General features: G+C 39.8%; 1 protein-coding gene across 1 annotated transcript in view; it reads right to left on the bottom strand.

Moving 5' to 3' along the window:
- cdh23 (cadherin-related 23) overlaps positions 1 to 23,936 on the bottom strand; it is a 358,315-nt gene that overhangs the window by 121,255 nt on the left and 213,124 nt on the right. The window contains exons 12-13 of the mRNA XM_072677393.1: positions 13,573 to 13,722; positions 8,228 to 8,386 (exon numbers count right to left, since the gene is read on the bottom strand). Of these exons, the coding sequence (XP_072533494.1) occupies positions 8,228 to 8,386; positions 13,573 to 13,722 (309 nt within the window). The remainder of the gene's footprint in view (positions 1 to 8,227; positions 8,387 to 13,572; positions 13,723 to 23,936) is intronic.

Below are 23,936 nucleotides of genomic sequence, written 5' to 3'. Positions count from 1 at the left end.
CAAAGCCAAGCCAGGGGAGAGAGAGAAAAGAACGGGGCAATTTAGAAGATATGAGGAGATCTAGGCCTCGGCCATCTCCAGAAATGCAGCGGGGGAGACCACCCCCCCCCCACACACACACACACACACTTTTAACCTCCCCATCCCCCAATCACACATACACACAAGCACAGTAAATCACTATAAATATTTATAATCATCAGTAACACTGTCCGTGATCAACACAAATACAGTGTGGTGGGATGCACAACAACCAAAGTGTGAAAAACCCGAATATTCTCCAAGGGCAAAAGGCACTATTACTGAGCCCTGGGGCACACCCCTATGATATAGGTTTAAAACACATCAATATCTTCATGTTATCTTAAAAGAACAACACAGCTAGATATCACAGCTACGCTTTTCATGGTTCCTCTTTTGTAATGTCTGGCTAGTGTAAAAAATTGGTCACCGATACTGATTTACAGCACAATAAAAATTGGCTGCTGTTAATTGATATAGTCACGGTTAAACAGAATATAATAAATAATGTCTTCTTAACATTCTGAAAAAGTAAAAATAAATAAATAAATGCTGAACTAACTAACAGAACATATGTTATGACTTACAATTATATCAGTCAATAAATTTTAGTTTGAAAATTAGCAGCTACATATTTATAAAACATGTAGGCTATAGGCTATGCAACACAACAACTAGGCCACAGCTGCCAGCAGTGTCGCATCTCTTACAAGGCCTGTGGTTGGTCTACTGGATTTGCCACAGACTAAGATTAGCCACTACCCTAGATATCGTAACTAAATGCCTCCTTGAGCGCCTCCATGCTTGTGAAAAAACATCGAAAACTCTTTTTCATTAGATATGATGAAATATTTACCCACATGGCAATTAGCAGGGATTAATAGTATATAAGTATATAAAATAAATAATATATAAAATTAATATGAATGTAAGAGCTTATTTTTACAGCTTGTTTATCAGAAGGTAAACGGCGCCAGGATTTTTACCAACACTGGAGTGTGCAGTACGTAAAAATGACGCATTTGGACAGGACTAAAATGACTTTTCTATAAAGTATATAAAAGTCTATAAAAATTATATACTACAAAGAATAGCCCTGCCAGTTTATACAGAAGTCCCTGTAGTTACTGAATAATACGCCTTAGTGTGCAACACGCCTTTCTGCGTTATGAGGTTAAGATAAACAGCTAGTGTGTACAGAAGTGGTATAAAGCGATGAATGAATCCCCTCATGTTCGGAGCATGCATTCACAACCCATTATACAGTAGATAATACTAATACAGTTACAAGTTTCTTGTTAAGATTAGCAGAATGTCTCTTAAAAACACAGCTTTCCAAACAAACCCTGCACAGAAACTGCTTTTAAATACACTGACAAACAAAGACACCCTTTTTCCATGTGTGTGTGTGTGGCCTCATTTCCATATCAGTGTGGAGTGGGTGTACACACGCGGGAAAAAGCAAACTAGTGTGGGCTGCGCACATCCATATGGTTCGGCCGTGCTGAGCGATGTCTCTGTCGTTTTCTAATGTTAGTCATAATGATGCACTCAGACTGCTCTGACTTGGGCAATTTGTAAATATTTAAAGCTCCCAGCATTGCAGGGATAACGGAAATCAAGACGAATCACAAACAAAAATGCGGATCAAGCAAGCGTAGCAAATTACGGCCACTTATTCTCATTGTAAAAATAAGTACACATTTGCGTAAAGCGCTGCATGATGTTTCAGCTCAAACTACTGAACAACAATCTGAAGACCCTAGTGGTTAAAGCCTAGCTTGTGAGACACGTACTGAAAGCAGTGCAGCAAGCCATGCTGAGCCAAGAAGAAGCCCTCAGTCGAGGAGCTGTCCACTGGTGTGGTGCTAAAATGTCATGCCTTGACCTCCACAGCAGCTACAAGTATGCCTTTGGTGTGAATGTATGCTAATTGCTCTGCCCATTAAGACACTACAGCCGCTCCATTGGTGACGGCGGCCCTGCACATAAAGCCGTTAACAAGACATTAAATTAAGAGCACTAGGTACACCTGTCCGAACAATACCTGTCTCGCACGCTTTAATACCTCACTTAATGGCTACGAGTCACAAAACCCAGTCAATCATAAAAGCGCTGCTTCCTTTATGAGTAAAACGGAGGTCTCGAATTTCACTTTAAGTGATTAATAAAATGAAAAGAGGGCTTTCTTTACGAGCTGTGGAAATGATGAAGGGCCTGCTAGCTAAATGAGAAACAGATTAGAACAACAGATTAACAGGAAAAAGCAGTAATTAAACATCGTTAAGCACTAACAAGGCTTCACTGGGTTGGTGGTTGATAGGGTGGGGATGTGGTGAGATCAAAGAAGTCCAGATAATTCTCATAGGTGAGGTGCCAATGAGTACAGGACAGAACGAGGACACACAACGCATCCCCCCACACCACCCCCGCCACCAGAAAATTATGCATTCAGCCTCTACAGTGTCAGCATATAAACCTGCTAGGTGCCATTCTCGCCTAAAATAAAATGCCACGAAGTGTGAACAACAGCAAAGCTTGTCCAGGTGCTGTCACTGACAGCTAACAAAGACAATGAAATCCTAATGAAATTAGGATCTAAATGTGAAGGAGTGAAATAGATCCACATAAAAATGGCTTCACTCATACCTATAATTTAGCAGCGCTGTAAAAGAGTGTTGAGGAGAACTTGTTAAGGCAACAAGATGCACAAAGACTTTCAGTCTCTCAACAACTGCATTGGTGGCCAACTTAGATTTGCTTGTTCGAACAATACCACTGAAGAATTTTGTGTTAAGATCACTACAAATCAGCAAGAGTCATACTCAGCAGGTCAGAAAATGGTAACTAGCTTTTACAGCCTTCAAAACTGAGGCCAGACAGTCAACCATTGGATGAAATATAACTGCATACTGAATGCAGCCTGTGTGGGATGACTACATGCTGTTGGTGAGTGAAGGGGTGTGGAGACACACCCAATGCCAGGAGCCAATAGGAAAGTTTCAAGAACTGCCTGTGGGAGTGCTGTTCAAAACGTGCAAGGCTAAGAAGCCCTGTAGCGGTTGTCCGTGTGCCTCATTCTTATTACACCATGTGCAAAAGCTTAATCAACCACCCACCAGCCATGTTGTGCGCCACAAAACTGCTTGTTCAGGTAGCATAGAGATATATGTTGTATATATATATATGCACATATCTTGCTGGCACATCATCAGGGTGAAATCCGTCTGCCTGACATGGTGTTGCCTGTTTATACAAAGTAATTCAGATTTCCTTATTGCAGTGAAATACAGTTGCTATTTGTACAGTTTAAGAGTTATTATGTGTACTCTGCAAGCCTATAACGTCTATAAGCCTTTCCCTATCTGCCTCCTAAACTTCTCCTAAAAAACCCTCAGATGCCTCTTAAGAATAAGCAGTGTTCAATAACATTACTGCATTAAAAACTCAGATACATGTACAGTGGCATTCAGAAGAGGCAACCCAGTCAAAATCTCTATTGGCCTGAATAGTTTGATCATCAGAAGAAGATCAGGGAAATTTAGGAGACTCTGGAGTGGTGGTGCACTGTTCTACACTGTTCAGCGTCATCAGAAGAAAACCATTTCTGTGGTTCTCACCACAAAAAGTCCTGTGGACTGATGAGGTTATAACAGAACCCTCTGGATGCAGTGAGCAAAGGTAAGTGTGGAGAAAAAATGTGCAGAAGTTAATGAAAACAACACTTTTCTTTTTGCTTTGGGTTTGTGTTGCAGCCAGTGGCACAAGAAACAGTTCAATGGTAAAGATGAAGAGAATGGATTTAATTAAAATACCAGCAAACTCTGAAAGCAAACGTCCCATCTGTAAAACAAGCTAAAGAAGGACAAGCCTCCACAGCATGATAATCATCCTAAACACACCTCAAAATCCCCTGAACCAATGAATCCAATGAACTACCTCAGGAGGTGCAATTTGGTGTTAAATAGAAAAATACAATAAAAAGTCAGGGCACAGCGTACAGGGGTGATACAGCTTACACAAAAGCAGCCTTGAGGGAACCACCCCAGTGACAAGCAGAGGAACACTACACACAGAGCTCTACAGTTTCTCATTAGGTTAAATGACATTTCTGACAATCTTACAATAGTAGCCAGGGCTGTGTATTGGCAAGAGCCTGGCAATACAGAGGCTACAATACTGTAAGCAAGGTCATATATTGTGATTTTTTCCCCCAAGCAAATTATACAAAAACTGTCACAATAAAAAAACACACCATCATCTGCATAAACTCTGAGTAAAAGAGTTACTATTTACCCAATCAGAACAGTGGGATCTGAATACAGAGTACACCACTGCCATCTAGTGATCAGGGTTTAAACACAACACCAAATGAACCCCTGTCTGACACCAATCTTTACATCTATACTTTTATTCATTATTAATTAATACTGAGAATCAGTACATTATTGCAAAATGTAATATTGTGATAGTCCAATGCATCAGTGTTTTCTTACACCCCTAATAGTAGCTGCAAAGGAACGTTTCTGTGGACGAAACACTGATAGATCAACTGATCTCACCAAGAGCACTGTTACATTCATGAAAATGATCAATTAGCAATACTCTAAGGCATGAAACATTAATAAAGGCTTTCATGAATGGTTTCATTACTCTACCAGACCAGCTGCATGGCTGTATGCAGCCACACTGACTAGCTGTTGCACGTAAACCTCAAGAGATGGGTCATAAGCAGCCAGCTTGGTGGAGGGAACATGCGATTACCACAAAACGTCATTCGTTATTTATGACTGCAAAACTTCATTCATTATTAACATGGCTGTATAAATGTCTGCCTCCCTTTCACTGTGGTCGGCTTGTAATGACACAGTGGCTTTGATAGATTCGACACAGCAATTAAGGGAAAACAGAATCACTGGGGAATTTTTCCACATTTTCAATTAAACGATTAAGATGTAAACAATGTCATACACAGTGGTTCAGCATGAAACGCTCCATTCGAGAGAAACTGGCAGATTCATCATTTTTGACAGTGGTGGTGAATGGAACCAGACTAAAATGTGTAAAATCTAAAAGTCTTTTTTTAAATGAGATAAACACATAGGGCATTAATTTACAATAATTAGCATGAAATATTAAACTTAAAATTAACCATTTCACACTAAACCACTCTAAATGACTGTTCACATCCCAACCACTGAATTCTGCTGACAGTTTCAACAATCCGTGGAATTTCTCCTTTAAAACACATTCTTATGGAACTGTGAAAGCTCAGGATGCTCATGGCCTAGAGTAAAAAAAAGCACTGATTGGTTAGCAGGTCTTGTATTGTGCTAGGCCAGTATCGTGATAGCGGCCCTTCACCAAGCCGCAAAAAGCAAATTTTCAGGCTGGCATTTAATTAAGAATATGTTCTTAATGGACTGTCTGAATAAATTAAAGGCTAGGTATAAATAAATAAATAAACAAACAAACATACACTACATTCTGTGGCAAAATGAAACCTTATCCTAATGGTTCACAGAATGTTGATAAAACTCCTATTCAAATAAATATGTATGACAGTTTAGTAGGGTGACTACTGATGTTAAATTTATAGTGGGTGAATGTGCTGTGATTTGGGTTTTTATAGTGAGTGTGTATTAGCATTAGCCTCCATTCGGTTCTAAACTGGAACTGGAACCAAAATAGCAGATACCAGAGTCATTCAAATATGCCTGGATCAGCTGTAATCCCAGTCCACCTCATGGCTATAACTAGGTTAGAGTTACCTGAGAATGACGTGCCTGTCATCTTTGTTTAGGGGTCCCTACTGCATTTGTTTCATAGACATCTGATGTCATCGTATTAATATGACAACCCTATTCAAACGACATGGCTGTTGCTTTGTTTCTCTAGATTGTCAACTTTACAGGATAATTTGGAGCATTTCTATTGGTCATTCCTACAATTTGAACATAATATGAAGAATTACTTTCTGATTTACATTATGTCCAGTACTGAAAAACAACAAAAATGGAGATACAAGGTTTTAGCCCAAAATCGACAATTACCAAACACTCAAATGCTGCAAATTAGACACGTTATGGAGTCTCTTTCCAGGTCGCACTCAGCAAAAAGCGAAGCACATCATTCTTACCAAGTCTGTAACTGTATGTTTACAACGCACCGCATTACTGTCTCATAGGAACCAGCCTTACTTGGCACCATGTTACCTCTGATGCTGGTGAAACGCATTGCCAGTTTACAGCCAAAATGATCAGTGCAGACTCAGTGAATGTAATTAGGAAAATGAAACGAGGAGAATCAACTGACTGTTTTAAATCTCCCATTAAACCTTTTACAGATTTCAATTTGAACCGCTGCTCCTTATGAACCATCCAGAGGGGACAGATAAAGCTAAAAGGGAACAGATAGCAGAGAACAATGGAGAGTGAGACTGAGTGAGCGAGCGAGCGAGCTCGAGAAAGAGAGAGACTGAGAGAGGCCAGACACAAAGCTGCTGCTCCACACTTGTCCATGTCAGTATGTCCCCAGGGCACTGTGGGAAGAGACATGGATTTGCCAGCCCTTTGAATGTGGCAAGACCAGTGCAAACCTGTACTACAGCTCTCGTCCAGCAAGTGCAGAAACCAGTAGTGAGGAAGGATTTTTTTTACTGTAATAAACTGATATTACTATTTGATCATCATTACTAATAGCTTAATTTAATGTGGAGAACTCGATATCTGGCAGCAAGTATTTATGTACCTATTTGCTCAGTAAAACACTAATATTAGAATAAATACTAACCGCATTCCTACAGAAAGTCGTGGTGGTTCTCATTAAAACATCTCCAAAGCTCTCCTAATGGAGTCTAGTATCATTTATAGTTCTCCTCCAAACACCTGGCTTGGTAACTCACTGCTTAATGATGGTAAATCAGGTGAGCTGCTGCTGCTGCTGCTCATGGAGTTGAACACATCCAGGCAGTTTTGAGTGCTGGCATGGTCCCTATACTGGGTTTTGAACCCGTGACCCTCTGATCACAGTGACAATGCCTTAGCCCATTGGACCTCTCGGTCTGCTTCTGTTGTAATGAGATCTGGAGTTTCTACAGTAAAAACTCTAGTTATGTGCCTAAAACCTTTTGCTCAGTGCTGTACATTACAGAAGCCTCTCCTACTAATTATGTGAGCTGTCTGACATTGTAAATATCTACATTATATCATATGTTCCTTAAAAACCAGTAACATAGTACTGAGCATTTGTAGTGATTAGACGCAGTGGCACTGTAAAAGGCTGATATAAAGAGAAGATGACAGAGTTAAGATAACTGAGACCGTGAAAACACACAAGTCTTGCTGATTGAGATATAAAGACAAAGCAGTGGCTCTCAGGCAGCCAAAGCAAAACGGATTATGATTTATTACCATAACATTCAACTGGACAGAACCTGCTCTTTATTGATTTGTCAACATCACAGTGAGCGTCCAGGTCAAGTAAACTCTCCGCTCTGCACTCCACTTGCTTCCAGTCAATGCCAAGCCGCACTTTCCACACCGAACAAGGACAAGTGTAGGAGTTAATGAAGGAAAAGTGATAAGCTGGAGTTATGAGCTGCTCCGCGGTACGTGTTGCCATTTTACATTATTTATGGTTCACCCGGCTGATATTAAAGAGTGACCTTTAATTTACTGAGCACGATTCATACTGACTAATGAAACGAATTGCAGCAGGCCAGTAAACCACAGACCAAACTTATGGGGCATGGCTACTGATGATTGTTGCAAGAGTTAAAATACCAGTCAATGCCGTCCATGCTTACAGTAAGAGCAGGAAAATGTTGACAAACAAATGGGCGGTGTGTGTGTGAGCTGCAACTAACGAATAAAGAGAATGAAATATGATGCTGTATAAAATCTGTATAAAGTGGTCAATTTGGAAAACATGACATGGCAGGGCAGGCCTCGAAAAAGTTTTTTTTTGAAGCTGGAAACCTTACTGCAAAAGTGAATATTTGCAGTGGTCCTTTTTTTTTGCACCAAAAGAACTTTGCTAATGTTCTCCCAGCTAATTGACAATTTCATTTTAAAAGGTGTTTGTGTTTCATTCAACTCACACCCCCTCCCTTCTGTCAGGGCCCACCTGTAGGGCATTACCTGTCTGCACCTGCCGTGTACAGTGGGGGCACATATTTTATTCAAAGTGATGAAGGTGTGTTTACCCGTATCTGCAGCAGAGACGTGCCGGTCGACGTGCTCTCCGGGAGGCTGATGTTATAGAGTGTCTGGCTGAATACTGGCCTGTTGTCGTTCTCGTTGATCAGGTCGATGAAGACTCGAGCGAAGCCCACATGTTCAGAGAGAGACTCGTTGGCGTACAGCTGAAAGTCAGAACAGCAGGGGTGAAAATCACTTTGGCAAAGAAGTCTCAGTACTTACTATCAATAATTCATTTGTCTATATTGCTGATTTCATTACGATGGTGCTTGCTCTATGCCAGGCTGTCAGTGTAATGAATGATTCCATTTATTATGTGACCAGTGAGTTTGAGGGGGGAAAATGAGAACAATGTGATTAAATGCTTCTGGAAATATTACTTTGAAATTAGTATACACAAAAAGAATTTAGCATATGACATAAATTCAGCTACTTTATTTATATAATACACAAATATATATATATATAAACATCAACCTTTTGGGACCATGCCTAATTCCAGGCATATGGTATGGATGTAAAGCCCCTCTGTCATTGAGCTGTGGAGCAGTGGAACTGTGTCTCTGGAATAATGGTGTTTCATTCAGTATGTTTGGATGAGTTAGGGAGTTGGGGGATGAGGTAGGGTGGTAATAACCCAACATCCTTACACCAATAACGCTCTTGATGCTGAATGCATCATATCCAATGCTCCACCCAACTAGCAGAAATTCATCCCTGGACAGTAGAGACAGTGACTCCAACAAAAGTAGAATAAACCCTCTTAGTCAGGAAGAAACAATGAATGAGCATGTATCCCATTACTTTTGTCTATCTAGTGAATATGTACAGTCATGTGAGAAAAAACATAAGTCATCCCATTAAAACCTTTGTCTTTTAAACATTGGACATGGGGATTTTCTGCCGTGACTGGGCCTGGCAAGCTCTTCAACATAGAATTCACTATAAATTCTTTATTGTATCGGGGGTGCTTGAAAAATGTGAGACCATCTGCCGAAGAACTGAAGCTGAAGTGGAGGTGGACCAGGCAACATGACAATGGCCAAAAGCAATCCAGCAAAATCACCAAGTAATGGCTCAAAAGAACAAAACAGAGGCTGCAGGGTGGTTTTTAAACCAGACTGTGAATGAAACCCCTCAAACATCCCAGTCGAGGTCTGGTGTAAGGTTTTAGGAAACGTCTAATAGAGGTTATTTCTAGTGAGGTTCATGTTTATCTGCTTGGGAGAGTCCTTTTCTATTGGCAATACTTCATACATATTCAGTGAATTATTGATTATCTTTGAGCACTGACGATCTTCATCTACAGTCGCATCTGTCATTGGGCAACATGACATAAAGGTGAGGGGTTAAAAGCAGTAAATTGCTCAAGCGCAACGCTCTAAGTCACTTTGACTAGAGTCAAATTATGACTGCTAGATCACTAGGCCAGAACATCTCCAAAACATCAGGCAGGTGTGTTTCAAGAAAGTCATGGTCACCAAAAGCCCATTGATGTGACACATGGAATCCCCACCTCACAACTTACAGAGCTTAAAGGATTTGCTGCTAGCGTCTTTGCCCCAGATCTTGTGGCAGCACAATGGACACCTACTTAATATTAGGCATTGCTAATTAGTGTAGTGTATACAAATATATACACATACCGAAGTTTGGTGCCCATAACACTGTATAGTAAGTCCTCATGCGACAGATTTACAATACAGTGAGTAGTTATACTGAGTACTTGTAGCATGGAGGGGCACTTATATATTCATACTGTTCCAAAACTGATAAATTATTCAAGTACGATTTCATTGCGGCATTTGTTGAATTCCAGTCGCTGTTTAAATCCAGTCAGGGAGAGTTGGGGCGACACGGCCACATAAACAGCTCCGTCCAGATTTCGCAGAAATCGTCAACAACAAAACGCTACAAAAAAAATCTGATTGTACGGCGTGTTCGGCCTGGGGAAGAGACATTATTTAAATGCAGTTCTCTGCCTGTGCCCAGCAGCGCCGAGTGCAGCAGTGTGTCAGTTCAAACAAGAGGAACTGTTGCTCCGGGCTGCGCTCCATTCAGTCAGACTAAATAAGCAGCTGAGAATGGAACAGCACGAGCAAGCACAAAGCAACTCAACTACTGTGTCACTGTGCTCAAGTGCTCCGTTTTCTTCATTTGGGTTATATTACTCATTGCCTTATCTTTATTTTTTTACCCGTACTCAAAGCCATAAGCAATTATTTATGTATATTATACATTTTGTCCTTTTGCCTCTATCACCTACCACAGAGGATCTGAAATTAAGCAATCAGGATGTGATTGAAGTGTAGACTTCCAGCTTTAAGGGGTTTAACAAAAATATGGCATTAACCGCTCTGAACCTCCAGCCATTTTTTTCACAGTCCTTTTTATTTTTACAGGCTCAAAAGTAATTGGGATAATTAAATGATAAGCAGTTTTATAGCCAGCTGTGACCTGTCCCCTCATTATTTAATAACAATTTACGGAGATAAAAGTTCCGGTGATGATTCAGAGTGGAATTTGCATATATGCTGGGAACTCTAAATATGTGGACTAAAGAGGTGTTGATGCAAGTAAAGAAGGCCAAAAACTAAACTAATCTATCAGAGTGAGAAAGAGAGAGAGAGCGAGAGAGAGAGAGAGTTACAGAAATGTTAGCAGTGGACAACTCAACAGAAAACCTCTCAATGACATCTAGTCAAGTAAAGACCACTCTTGAGGAGGCAGGTGTATCATTACCAAAGTTACAATCAAAAGATGCCTTCATGAATGTAAATACAGAGGGTTTACTCTAAGATGCAAACCAGTGGCAACACTCAAGAACAGTAGGGTCAGATTAGACTCTAAACATCTGAAAAGCCTGATCGTTTAATCAAGTTTAGAGAAGGAAGGGAAAGGTTCATGATTTGAGGCATGCCACCACCTGTCAAACATGGTGGAGGTACTATTATGGCTTGGGGCATCTATGGCTGTGAATGGACAGAGTCAGCCACTTAACTTGAGCAGCATTTCACTTACTGAAGACAGAACGTTATGCTGTAGAACTGAAGATGGCTGCAGTAAAGGCCTGGCACAGCATCTCATGTGAGAAAATTAAGCATGCTGTAATGCCCATAGGTTCTAGACTTCTAGCAGACATTGACTGCAAAGACTCTGCATCCAAGTATTACCATATTCTAATTACTTTGGGCCTGCAAAAATGAAAAGGTGTCATATGTATAAGCAACCACAGTGCACTTCAGATCACACTACAATAGTGAATAAACTATGACTGTCAATATCAATAATTAATTAGTAATCAGTAATGAATGATTATTATATTTTATGATTATTTAAGATTAATCAAGTTTTTATAATGTAAATATAAAAAACTACAAAATCAGGTATAACACTTTAATCTTGGTGACTCTGAAAATAATACAAAGCATTAACTACTGTAACAGCTTTGAATCATGTCTGGATAAGTGTCTTTGATTACTTCCTTTGAGTGCCATATTTATTCACTACGACACATTTGTTCAGTGACGTTGCCTTCCAAATATTGCCTGCAATAGTCAAGCTGCGCAACAGATTTCAAATGTAGCTGCGCTCTGGTGCGTAGGCCTCTCCGTGATACAACGTCTTTTTAAGATTCAAGTCACAGCAATGAAGCTTTGGCCTGGCGTTTAGACCTGCTGTCCCAATGAAAGATGAATGCATTCCTGGAGGTCAGTCGTTTTTAGCAGGGTGAAAAGCTCAGTAGATCCCATCTCCCTCATTAGAAAAAAAGACATGTAGGGAGGATCTGCACTTACCACAAGAAAATGTACTCTTTATAGCATTTTATTGGACTAAAAACTGAGAACTTAGAACTTTGGCCTGGAGTGTGAGTGGATCTGCTCTGAGCTAGAACCACTCTGGTGAGTGGAGATAGACCGAGATATTTGGTAAACGCTGGTCACACTGGGTTTTTGCATTTCGTGTCACCTCACAAAATAGGAGTGGCTTTAAGCAGGCACGGAAATCAGAGATGTAAACAGTCCTCTAATTTGGTTTAGCATTTTCACAAACCAGCTAAGGTGCTATCAATACCACAACAAACCCCAGAAGAAAAGATAAATGCAATCTAATCCCACCCCCGACTAACCATATCTTCTCTTGCTGATTTTGTATTTTGTAATCTGCACGAGTCATGAGTTATGTAATATCCTGTTTTCATAATACACATACAGTACTGGAGGTTTCCTGAATTTTAATGCAACTTTCACTGTAATCCATGCTCCACCCACAATGTTTGATTTTTTTGTAGCACCTATTGCTAGATTAGGCAAGTGACAACACAACTGAGTTTATGACAACATATTTAAACAGTCCAAATCTGTCTACTACAGTGTTTCTTTCTAGCTGAAATTTTTATTTTTTTCAATACATTTGTTACCAAGATTAACAATGTAATTATTTAAATTAGGCAGGAAAGAAAAGGCAATGACAGTATGTGCCACCATGCTTACTTTATCTTGATTAAATAGACCTGATCAATCATTCTTCACAGTGCCTTGAATGCTTCCATATTTTGAAACAGATAATTTATTCAAATAATAATATATATAAGTTTTTAATTAATTTTATTATTTTATTTTAATTTATTATTAGTTCAACTGAAACAAATAATCAATTATTTTGATTTTGAATCACTAAATTACCAAATAACTCTTACGTAGCTATCAGCTTTTAAATTCAGCTACAGTTGTTTTATGCATTTGCTAACTAACAATGAAAACCAATAGATGAAAATGTTATTAATAAGGTATTATTAATGTGAAAAGTAACATCAGCAATAAAACCGTATTTCACACTGTTATGGTTAAACTTTGGCTTTTAATCCATGGTTCACGTACATCCAGAAACACTCATAATGAGCATGAGTAACTTGCGTGATGATGTCACCAACTAATAGACCAATACAAATATTAACTAATACTGGCAAGGACCAATCAGAATGATTTTGTTTGCAGCTGTCTAACCAACATGGCCGAAAGACATTTACTATACTCATATGTGTATATGAGTAAAATGTTCCTGGTTATTAATTTAATGTCACCAGGCTGCATTATGACTAATCCGTGGACAAGAAAATTAGCTTCTAAGCAAATTAGGTCTTCATGTTTCATAATTTCATCAGTCTGGACTTTGAGAAGGAATGTAAGGCTTTGGTCACCGTTTGGGACGGAGTTTAACCCATCAGCAGGTCCACAGTTTTATTCCTCACTCTCATTAGTGAATAAAATGCTCGCTACTTTCCAAGTAATTGCTACATAACTCTTAGCAGCTACTGAACAGTTCAGCCTGGGGATTGAGGTCTACTTACCGAAAAGCTGTAGCTCCTGATAGTCTCGAAGTTCAGCGGTACGGCTACACGGACGCGGATATCAGCACGGCCCTGCACGGACGTGGGGGAGATGGTGAAGTGGTCTGAATTATTCCCCATTAGAATGACCTCAAACATACTGTTCACTCCCTGCAGAGAAAGAGAGAGAGAGAGAGAGAGAGAGAGAGAGATGGGAAAATATTTCTTTTGAGACTTGAATATTTGAAATATGGGTTTTTTTGCATATAAAGCAGCACTGTCCTCCAGATTCCTCCAGCAGAGCAATGACGGCTTTAGATTTTGCAGTAGACTTTATATGTCTTCTTTTTTTCCAGATTCCTAAAAGATAAAGTTGAAGACACATTTCTTTAATATTTTAAACAAGTATTAAAAGAAAAGCAAAAGGGCCAAAAATATTTGGACCTTGCATGGTAATCACACTCGTGGCAAGTATCACGGCTTGTAAATATTTTTTGTGTGAATTCTGAGGTGTTTTTTATGTAGTCCATTGTGGATTTTAAGGTGTGTTAAGGATCAATAATCCTACTATAAAAATAATCTTTTTATTTTTAGCTTTTTTGCAGATGACGTGATGTTTGCTTCCAGAATCTTCTGGTATTTACTTGAATCTTTTCTTCCCTTTAGCAGTGTAGTGTCCCCTGTGCCACTGACAGCAACACAACATCAAAACATGAATGATTCACATCTGTGCTTAATAGTTGGACATGTGTTCTTTTCATTAAATGTTGCACCCTGAACAAATTCTATTTTTAATTAATTAGTTTCCAAAATCCATCAGGCTAAAATGTTTAGATGTTCCTTTAAAAACGTCTGATGTTGAATTTTGAGGGTGTTTTTCCTAATGACTCTTCAATTAAAGTCATAATACTCAGAAGAACAGTGCACCATCTGTTAATACTTTTACAGTCACCGTTGCCCTTTCTTTCTAGGAATCCTATGAGCAGGGTTCGAGGAAAGGTTCTTCCAGGCTTCAAAAGAGCTCCATCATTACTGTTGACTACTATTTCTTAAGTATGTTAAGTGCTAGGCAATTGCTTAGAGGAGCCCATGGCTGCTGATTGTTGGACATGGTTTGAGGAGTCTGAGTGTTTATAAAGCTTTGAAATTTGCATCCCCTGGACTTTCCAAACAATGATTCTAAATAAGCCATAACCCTAAGAAGGTTTTGTAGGAATAAAGAACAAGACTTTTTGTTGAAAGTTGGAATTTTGAATCTCTCAAAATAGAAAGAAATTTACATTTAAATTAAATTAATTACATACAGAATTACAAAATACACCATGCAAACATCTTTAAATTAACCTGCTTACTAACAAATTAGGCCTGTTTATTTTGTATTGAACCAAGATAAAAAAATATATATTTGTACAGTATTGCATTGTGCTGACCGGCGGTCCAGACATTGCTAGCCGGAGGACAGGGGGAAGATATGGAGTTGCTGGGAGCAGACAGCAGAGTGGACTGGAAGCCAAAATAAACCTCTCAGGTAAGTGTGGGGTTTCCACTGGCTCCCAATTTAGCTTAGATACAGCAATTATCTTCACATCACGTAGCACAGCACTCATTCCTGCTATCCTCCATAATTGCATCACATCATGTGGAGGTCCTAGTCAGCCAGTTGGCTAAACCTGAGCTTGGAATTAGCTAGGCTAGCTTAGCGGCTTGACCATCTCAATGTACGCTTGGAGCTGCTGAAAGAGATTTCATCAAATGAAGATGTGTCAGAAAGACCCTCATTAGTGTCATTCTCTCTCCGCCCGCCTCTCCGGTGGAGGAGCCCAGAGTGAGAGGAGGAGAGAAGGAGCGTGTGGGCCTTTAGGGAAAGAGGAGGAAACATATGGCAGCATGAGCCTCTACAGATGACTCATCGGATTCCTGCCTGCATTCACACACTCTGATTAAGCAAAACACAGACAGGGACACACAGAGTGAGGGAGAATAAGGAGATAAGGAGATGACGAGAACTATGCTAATTAAGACAAGAAGAACTGTTGATTATGACAAGGTGATACTCTCTTGCGTACATGTACTAGGTCTGAAAATGATTCCTTTTGAAACCCCACATTGATTTTACATAGTGGCCATTCAAAATCTCCACCATGGCAGGAAGTGCTTGGACTCTGATGATCACCACTTGTGCTGTAATTTGGAGGCTGTGGCTAAGCTCTCCTAATCCTACACCAATCTAAGAAGAAAACTAAACGGAAGCTGAATGTCTTACAAACAATTTTACACATTTTACCAACTTTTTTGCCCAAATGTACACAAATTTTGCCAAATATTTACTGTTTGGAAACATTATTATTTGCTGTGCTATGCTATGATGTGTTTGCGGAAGAGGTGGGATTGTCTTGCAGAATTTTCTGCTGGCAGCAGACTTCCTTCTCCATTCCCAAAATTAAAATGTCCTCAAACCTGCAGGATTTACATTAAAACTCCATATTTACTCCAAACTCCATACTCTCGAGTCTTTTTCCATTACAGCATCTCCATATTGTTGTTTGGAGCACCGTGTGGTTTAGGATCATCAGTTCAGCTTGTAAAGCTGTGTATAGTATGTAAGCAGCTGGTAAATGCCATATAAATGCCAAATAGTGATTTCTGTAAAAAGTACATTCAAATCCAAAAGAAGTCCTAAGAGAAATATATCTTTGAGGTGATATTTTTCTCATGAGTAAAGGTTTATCCTTTACATAAGTATTAGAGTAGATTATTGTAGTACTGTGCTCAAATATTTGCACTTTATTTAAATATTAGTATATTAGTGTTATATATATATATATATATATATATATATATATATATATATATATATATATATATATATATATATAACACTGTTTACTTTAGTCGAGTATAATATAATATTTTATTATGTTTTAGCATTATACTTATACTTGTATCTTACTCGAGTATTATTTAGTTTACTCAAATGTTTGTATGTGGAGTTATAGAAATAACAGAATTTTGAGAAGAAGAATGTGCCTGAAGCCCCTCCTCCCTAATCTAACATCCTATAAATTTCATATCTAGTTTGTTCATGTGTCTACAACAAGCAAAACTTTTATTATAGAGTATAATATAGCAGAATATTATAGTACAGTTTTACAATATTTCCACTTTACTCAGGTATTACAGAATATAGTAGACTCAAATATTTGGACTTTAGCATTATAGAGTATAATTTGTATAGCATTGAATAACATTATACAGTCTTTTGAACTTTACTCAAGTATTATAGAGTGTAATATAGAATATAATAGTAGTATACTCAAATATTTGTGCATTACTTAAGTATAAAAGTGTAACAGAACAGAATATTATAGTATTATACTCAAATATTTGTGCTTTACTCAAGTATTATGTATAGCAGAGCATACACAAATATTTGTACTTCACTGAAATATTCGTTTTTTACTGAGTATAATAGAGTACAATAGTTTTATACCCAAACATCTGCATTTTAATCAAGTATTATAGAGTATAATAACATATTTAATAGCATTATACTCAAGTATTATGTACTTCATATAAGTATTACAGAGTAGAGCGAACTAAAATGTTTGTACTTTACCCAAGTGTTATAGAGAATATCAATTATATCATATTTCTATAATTAGAATTCATTTAGTTTCTACATTCATGAAGAAATGAAAAGGCACACTTTTCCGCTGATGTCCGCCCTGCCTCGGCCACAGCCTGTCCCGCATTTCTGGATTTTACAGACCACTGTTTATTGGCAGCATTTGTGCAGATGCTGATGAATCCACAGAACTTTAATACTGACTGATTTTATCAGTCAACCGATTCATCCATCAGGCCCTAACACACACACACACACACCGAATGATCATGTCTGCTGACTCTCTATCTCTGTGAACTCCACACTTATCGCCTCCACCATCTCTTCATCTCCTTTCACTCTTTCCTGCTGTTGTCTCTCTTTCTTTCAACTCACTAATCTCTCTCTAACTCTCTCGCTCTTTCCTTCTGTGTGTGTGTGTGAGAGAGACGGGTCAGAGGTTCGCTCTTATCAGAACTCCCCAGAGACAATCCCACCTCTACGCTTCTCACACACAGTGCTACAGACACACACACACACACACAAACACACACACACACACACACACACACACACACACACACACAGTCTTCCCAAACCCAAGCCTAACACACACATGATACAAAGGCACTTGGTTTAATGAAGTGCAGAAGCAACGGCAGCAAATTACAGTACACCCACACACTCACACTCTTACACACACATACACACGTCCCTGCTGGATCCCATTTGCAGGCGAAGCGGCTCGTGACCGCGGCGCGAGCGATTGATCCGAGGAGAGAAAATTGTTTTGGAGTTCAATAAACATTTAACCCGGGGTGTTCCGTTACAGAGCAGAATCACCAGAAAATATATATATAAAAAAAAAAAAGAGACTAACGACTTAAAAAACGAGCAACAGGGGTAGAGTGTTCCTCACTGAGGACACTCAGGAGCTCCACTTGAGGTTAATCCCAGATATTCACGCCTCTTCTTTTCCCTCATTTATGAAAATCGTTTAATCATGCGGCTGCCTGGGCTTAGGATCCTTACAACCGCCATGAATGTAAAATCAGTAGCTTCCAACTGAGAAGATCAGCTGAACGGAACACTACACAGAAGACTACGCAGAGCACTACACAGACAAGAGGCCGAAGACACTCTTTCACTTGACAGTAATAAACACTAGGGTTGTATTGTAAGACAGTAGTATTACAACTAGTGCTGCAAACTGAGAATCTGATACACCCTCATTAATGGTCTATAATAACTATGTAGTTACTTTGTAGACACAGTGTAAGTATTGTCAAAGTATTGTACTGATGTGAAATAGCTGGTTTACAGTGGGTGAATGCGCTGTGATTGGGGTTTCTATAGCGTGTGTGTATTAGCATTAGCTTTATTCTCCACTCGTTTCTGAATGCGCTCCTCAGTGCTGGTATAAAAAAAACAAAAAAGGACTGCAAACTCTTTTATTTTCCCTTCGTAGAACGCTCCTCAGTGCTGCCTGGCTCTGCAACAGGATTGGGATTAAAGTAGCCTATACCCGATTCATTAAAATATGCCTGGATCAGCCCTGATCCCTGTTCCACTGCATTGGATCAGGACATCCCTACTTTCAAATACAGATACTTACGGTGTTACTATTACAAACAGAAGGTTATTGCTTGAAAACGTATCGGCACTATTACACATGTAGTTACGTGACAGCAAATATACTGTTACATCGATCAAAATACAGAACTGCGCTGTTACCCATAAACAGTCCACGCAACAGCAGTAGTAGTAATTACCTGATGTATTACTTTTTTACCTGATGTAAAAAAAAAGGATTCCTTGAAGAACCTTAGTCCATGAACCTTGGGGCTTCTCCAAGAACTCAAAATGTTCCCCAGTGATATTAAATGTTTTCTGAAGAATTTCTGGGATTCCTCAGCAATAAGTCCCACAAAGGGTTCCACAAAGATCCCTTTTAAGTGAAGGTTCTTTAGGCTGCCATGTTTGGATTCAACTATGAGCAACTTATCTTACTGAACTAAACTTTAGCTCTTTGCAAAAGGTTTCTTCCTTCAACATTTCTTATAGGCTCTTTAAAGCACTTTAAGAGGTTCCCTCACATCAGCCCTTATACACTAATACACTACTTTAGTACCCAAACAGCATTAAAAATATATATGAAAGTATCTACTGCAAATTCTGCCTGGATATGCTCCCCTTAATTATGCTGTATTATAATATGCAATTATGGATGATGCCCCAACAAAGGCAGAGAAATGTCAACGTGGCCTTGTGCATCTTCTAGGCATTTGTTGATGACTCTGAATCTTAATCTTAGAGTCCAGATTCCAATTATTCACTCATTCTCTGTTGGTATGGAGTGGTCTCCAGTGAAGGTCACTACAGTACACAGTGTTATAGCACCCTGCACTTCCACCAGGAATGCTGCAATAGCCCATGCACAAAATGCAGAGAGATTATCACTGCAATCACACAAAAGATACAAACAATGCTTCTTGGTTTGTAAACATGCCTTAAATTCATACTGAATGTCTGTATGAAAATAATGTTGACTTTAAATGACAGAAAAGAGGTTACAAAACGTATTTTTTCTTGCACGCTTAATAATAAAATACAAACCCAAAGGAATTTCTTGCACCCTTGTACCATTACTCACATAACATCATCAGCCATTTGCTCTAGACTTCTGCACCTGTGCTGTAAAAGGTAGGATTCTGATTAACTACCCATTCCCTCTTGTGCTTAGCGTTTAGCCGTAAAAGTAACTGGTTTAGGTTACTTTAACAGCAAGCAAATTCTCTGTTTTCTTTAAAAAGCATGTTTTGGCTACATCACAGGGATAAGCGAGAAGACCAAGCAATAGAGGGTTATGTATGTGATGTCACAGGTGGTGGGAGTCATGTTGCAGCCATGTCCACCAGGTGGCAAAAAGACTGTGTGGCATTGTTAGCGTTCAGTGTGAATGCCGCCAACACAAAAAAGAGAAAGAGCTGTGGTGCGACTGACTGTCCAAACAGATTCAGCAGGAATTCAGAGCTCTCATTTTCCAGAAGAGAAGAGAAATAATGGACTGCTAATGGACTGCTGCAATTCATAGAAACAACTGGAAAAAAGCCCATTGTAGTTGTAATTTAGCGACATGCTCAGTTCAAGTAACAGGGAAAGCAAGCAAACCCGGATGAGCCAGTCTAGTAAATGTGCCTAAAAACAGTAGAAAACACTCCTAAGCCCATTCACTTGACACCTGTGCTCTCAGATATGAGGCTTTATCCTCTAAATGGGTATGATTTGAGCCTCAGTTAGCAGGACATTCCTGGCTACACAAGGAAACACTTTCACACATGGTCACACATTTTACATGTAGTCACACATTTTTTACACATGGTAACACCTCATATGGTATCACTGTTTTTTTTTTATACACATATTTTTCACACGTAATCTCATTATTTTCACATGTGATTACAGATGATGACACAGGGATTTTGGAAGGAACAGTGCAGTGGCGTACAGCATTAAGTTCATCTGGACTTGAAGTTTCTGGACTTAGCGCATCCGACTCCTAGCCCCTGGGCGAAAGACACCTACACTAACTAACGACAATCCCCATAGCCTGGTTTCCTCAGTCTAATTGACACTTAGTAAGTGGCAGACAGCCATGCGAATACGCAGAAGCTTAAACGTAAAGTAAGTGACTGCGGACTGTTAGAAAACGTGGGACACCTGTCCTGTGCTGTCACTTTTTAAGGGGGACTCGCTGTCCGATTGCTACTTTCAAACTTGCCTAACAAGGGGGACCTTCTTAGACACCGAAACCCTGTACCAAGTGGAACGGCGAGACGAGAGAAACATCCGAATACCACGACGTTTTCGACACTCTGCGGACACGGAAAGTCCATAAAATGTGTCTATAATCACAACAGCTCACGGCGTTGCACTAAAACAAACACGGCGGCTCGAAACGCGAAGGACCCGGAATCTCACTCTCGGAGACGGCTGTTCTGGATCGATGGCCGCATTACGCTGGCGGTTAAAATAACCCCTTGTTTTTTTTTTTTCCCCTTCTTCTTCTTCTTTTTGTTTGGAGCTCTTAGAGAGCCATTGTGGCTGATGGGAGGCTATTTAAAGAGCCATCCAATATGCAGGGATGTCAGTACACACTGGCCATAAGGCGTAATTGCCCGTCCATTTGCCTCTGCCTTTAGAGGAAGGATAAAACCAGCCTGTCACCCAGCCGTCAAAGCGTGCAAAGTTTGCAGACAAGTCATGCAGGAAAAGTTTGGTGTGTGTGTGAGTGTGTGTGCATCTTCACACGTTCAGAAAGGAAGGAAAAAAGCAAAGCTGTTGTCTAAATCGGTATATAAGGTGTGAAGAAGTCCTGCTTGTTGTCGACAACGTTGCAGCGACAAAAGATATCTGGATACGCTGATGGAGAACGAACAAGTGTGTTTAAGTGTGATGATGTGTGTGATGGTGTGTGTGTGTGCTGCTGGTGTTTTCTTGTAGGCTTCTGGCTCTCGGAAATAAAGCAGCGTTAATCCCAGTAGAAATGCACTGCTCTGTGAGCTGTGAAGAGGGCAAAGAGGAGACCGAGAGAGTGACCTTCTCAAACACTCAATAAATACCCCTCTCCTTAATACAGCACCCAAAGCCCCCTAAATATACTGTCAAGGTAAGATTTATGGCTCTATGACACTGAGCAACTTCGGTAAGCCTTGAATGCAGGTGCAACCAATGTTACTTCATGCATTTCTTCTAAAATCAAGGGCATTAACAGAAAGCCGGTCTCCTCCCAGATTCAGTAACGACCTTTACTCTGGGAGATTGCTGCAAGGATTTGTATGTGTTCAGCTATGAGAACTTTACTGAGGTCAGATGCAGATGTTGGATGATTCGTCCTGCCACTCCAAGTCGTCCCATAGGCGCTGGATGAAGCTTCATCACTATAGAGAACACAGCTCCACTGCTCCTCAACCCAATGCTGGGGGGCTTTACATTCCTCTAGCTGACACTTGGCACTGGGCATGGTGCCCTTAGGCTAATGTGTGACTACCGTTCTGTTGGTCAATACTTTTCTATGTAGACTAAAGATGAGTGTGAACACCTGTGTCTGTACAGGGTGTATCTAGAGTAGCCGAATTCACTAATGTGGTGACTGGATACTTTTGGCCATAAAATGTCAAATTTCCCACATATAAATATTCATATTAGTCTATTCTTGCACCAAAATGTTTCGCTTTTAAAAGTGTGTATTAGTCTAGGCCTAGGCTTAGTCTGGGAAACGCTAAAGATGGGTGTCTTTTGAACTTTTGGATATGCAAAAGCATGGCCGTTGTTCAAATTAGCATTTGTTTACTTCATCAGTTATTCAAACAGTGAGGCCCAGCAACTCTAGGGACACATTTTAATGAGGTAAAGAGGACAAAGCCAACATTTCTGAATGTCTCATCAACGGTGATACAAAGCCCTCAAGCAATGGTCTGTGGAGCAGTGGAACTGCATTCTCTGGAGTGATGGAGCTCCATCCAATACCTTTGAGATGAGTTGGATTGGCAGAACTAATGATTCAACGTCCATCCCAGACTTCACTAATGCTCTTGTTGGGCTGAATGCAATCAAATGATCACTGCAGTGGTCATTAACATTTAGCATTAAGCGTTTCCAGAAGCTTTCCCTATTAATACCCCTGAGTTAAGAGGAAGTGCTGAATAAGCTGGTGTCTACAAATGTCTACAAACTGTGAAGCTCATCACAGCTCCTCCTTTAGTGCATAATTGGTCAACCCTAAATCCTCTGACCTGGTACTCTTCTCCCACTATCCACCGTCCAATGTGCCAAAATTTAGTATAAAGAACACCTGAACAGCTCTGACACTGACTAAACAATCTCTCAAGTTCATTTTATACTGCTTTCACCCGCCATTGAATCTGCACATCTGTCCTCTATCTTTCTGGACTAATACTGTCTATCTCCTAAGTGATGAATTACATCCACATTGAATTAACATTGCATTTTTGGTATCATATGTTCTCAGCCTCTCAGGCCTGATTTACACTCCCACCAAAGATTTTCAAATGGGGCTCAAGTTGGCTGACTGTGATGACCAGGACTTCCAGGACCTCTTCTAAAACCAAGCCTTGCTGGACTTTGAGATAACTGTCTGATGTCACTGTCTTGATGAAACGTCCAAGCTTCAGCTTCCTCACAGAAGGCATGATGTGTTCTCCTAGGATTTTCAAATACTGGATTGAATCCTTGTTGCCTTGCGCATGCTGCAGGTTTCCAGTGCCAGAGGAAGCAAAGAATCAGACCATACAGATCATTCAGCGACAAAAATGACTGGGGTAATAGTGGTTCAGTGGTAAGAGTTAATGACTATAAGGAAACCCAGGTCTGCTAAGCTGCCACTGTTAGGCTGTTGAACAAAATGCCAGTTCTGATTTAGCATGAATTCAGCTTTCAAAGTTTAGCAGAACTAGCTTAAGGGCCCAGCATTGGCAGCTCGGCCGACCAGGGTGTTGAACCCACAACTCAGCACTCAGCAGTTACAGGCAAAACTAACAGGATACACTATATATATATATATATATATATATATATATTTATAATGTCCAAATGTTTGTGGTAACCTTTTTTTAAGGCTAGCCCCTGTGGAGAAGTACTGTCCATAGAATCTGACTCTCACATAAACACATAAACATGAACCTATTGACACCTTGCCTAATGCCAAGCATGGGATAGAGGGGTATATATATATGTAGTTCTCTGGAATGATGGTTGGTGC

Source organism: Salminus brasiliensis, chromosome 4, assembly GCF_030463535.1.
Source record: "Salminus brasiliensis chromosome 4, fSalBra1.hap2, whole genome shotgun sequence".
Taxonomy (NCBI): domain Eukaryota; kingdom Metazoa; phylum Chordata; class Actinopteri; order Characiformes; family Bryconidae; genus Salminus; species Salminus brasiliensis.
This window is presented reverse-complemented; position numbering and strand designations above follow the sequence as displayed.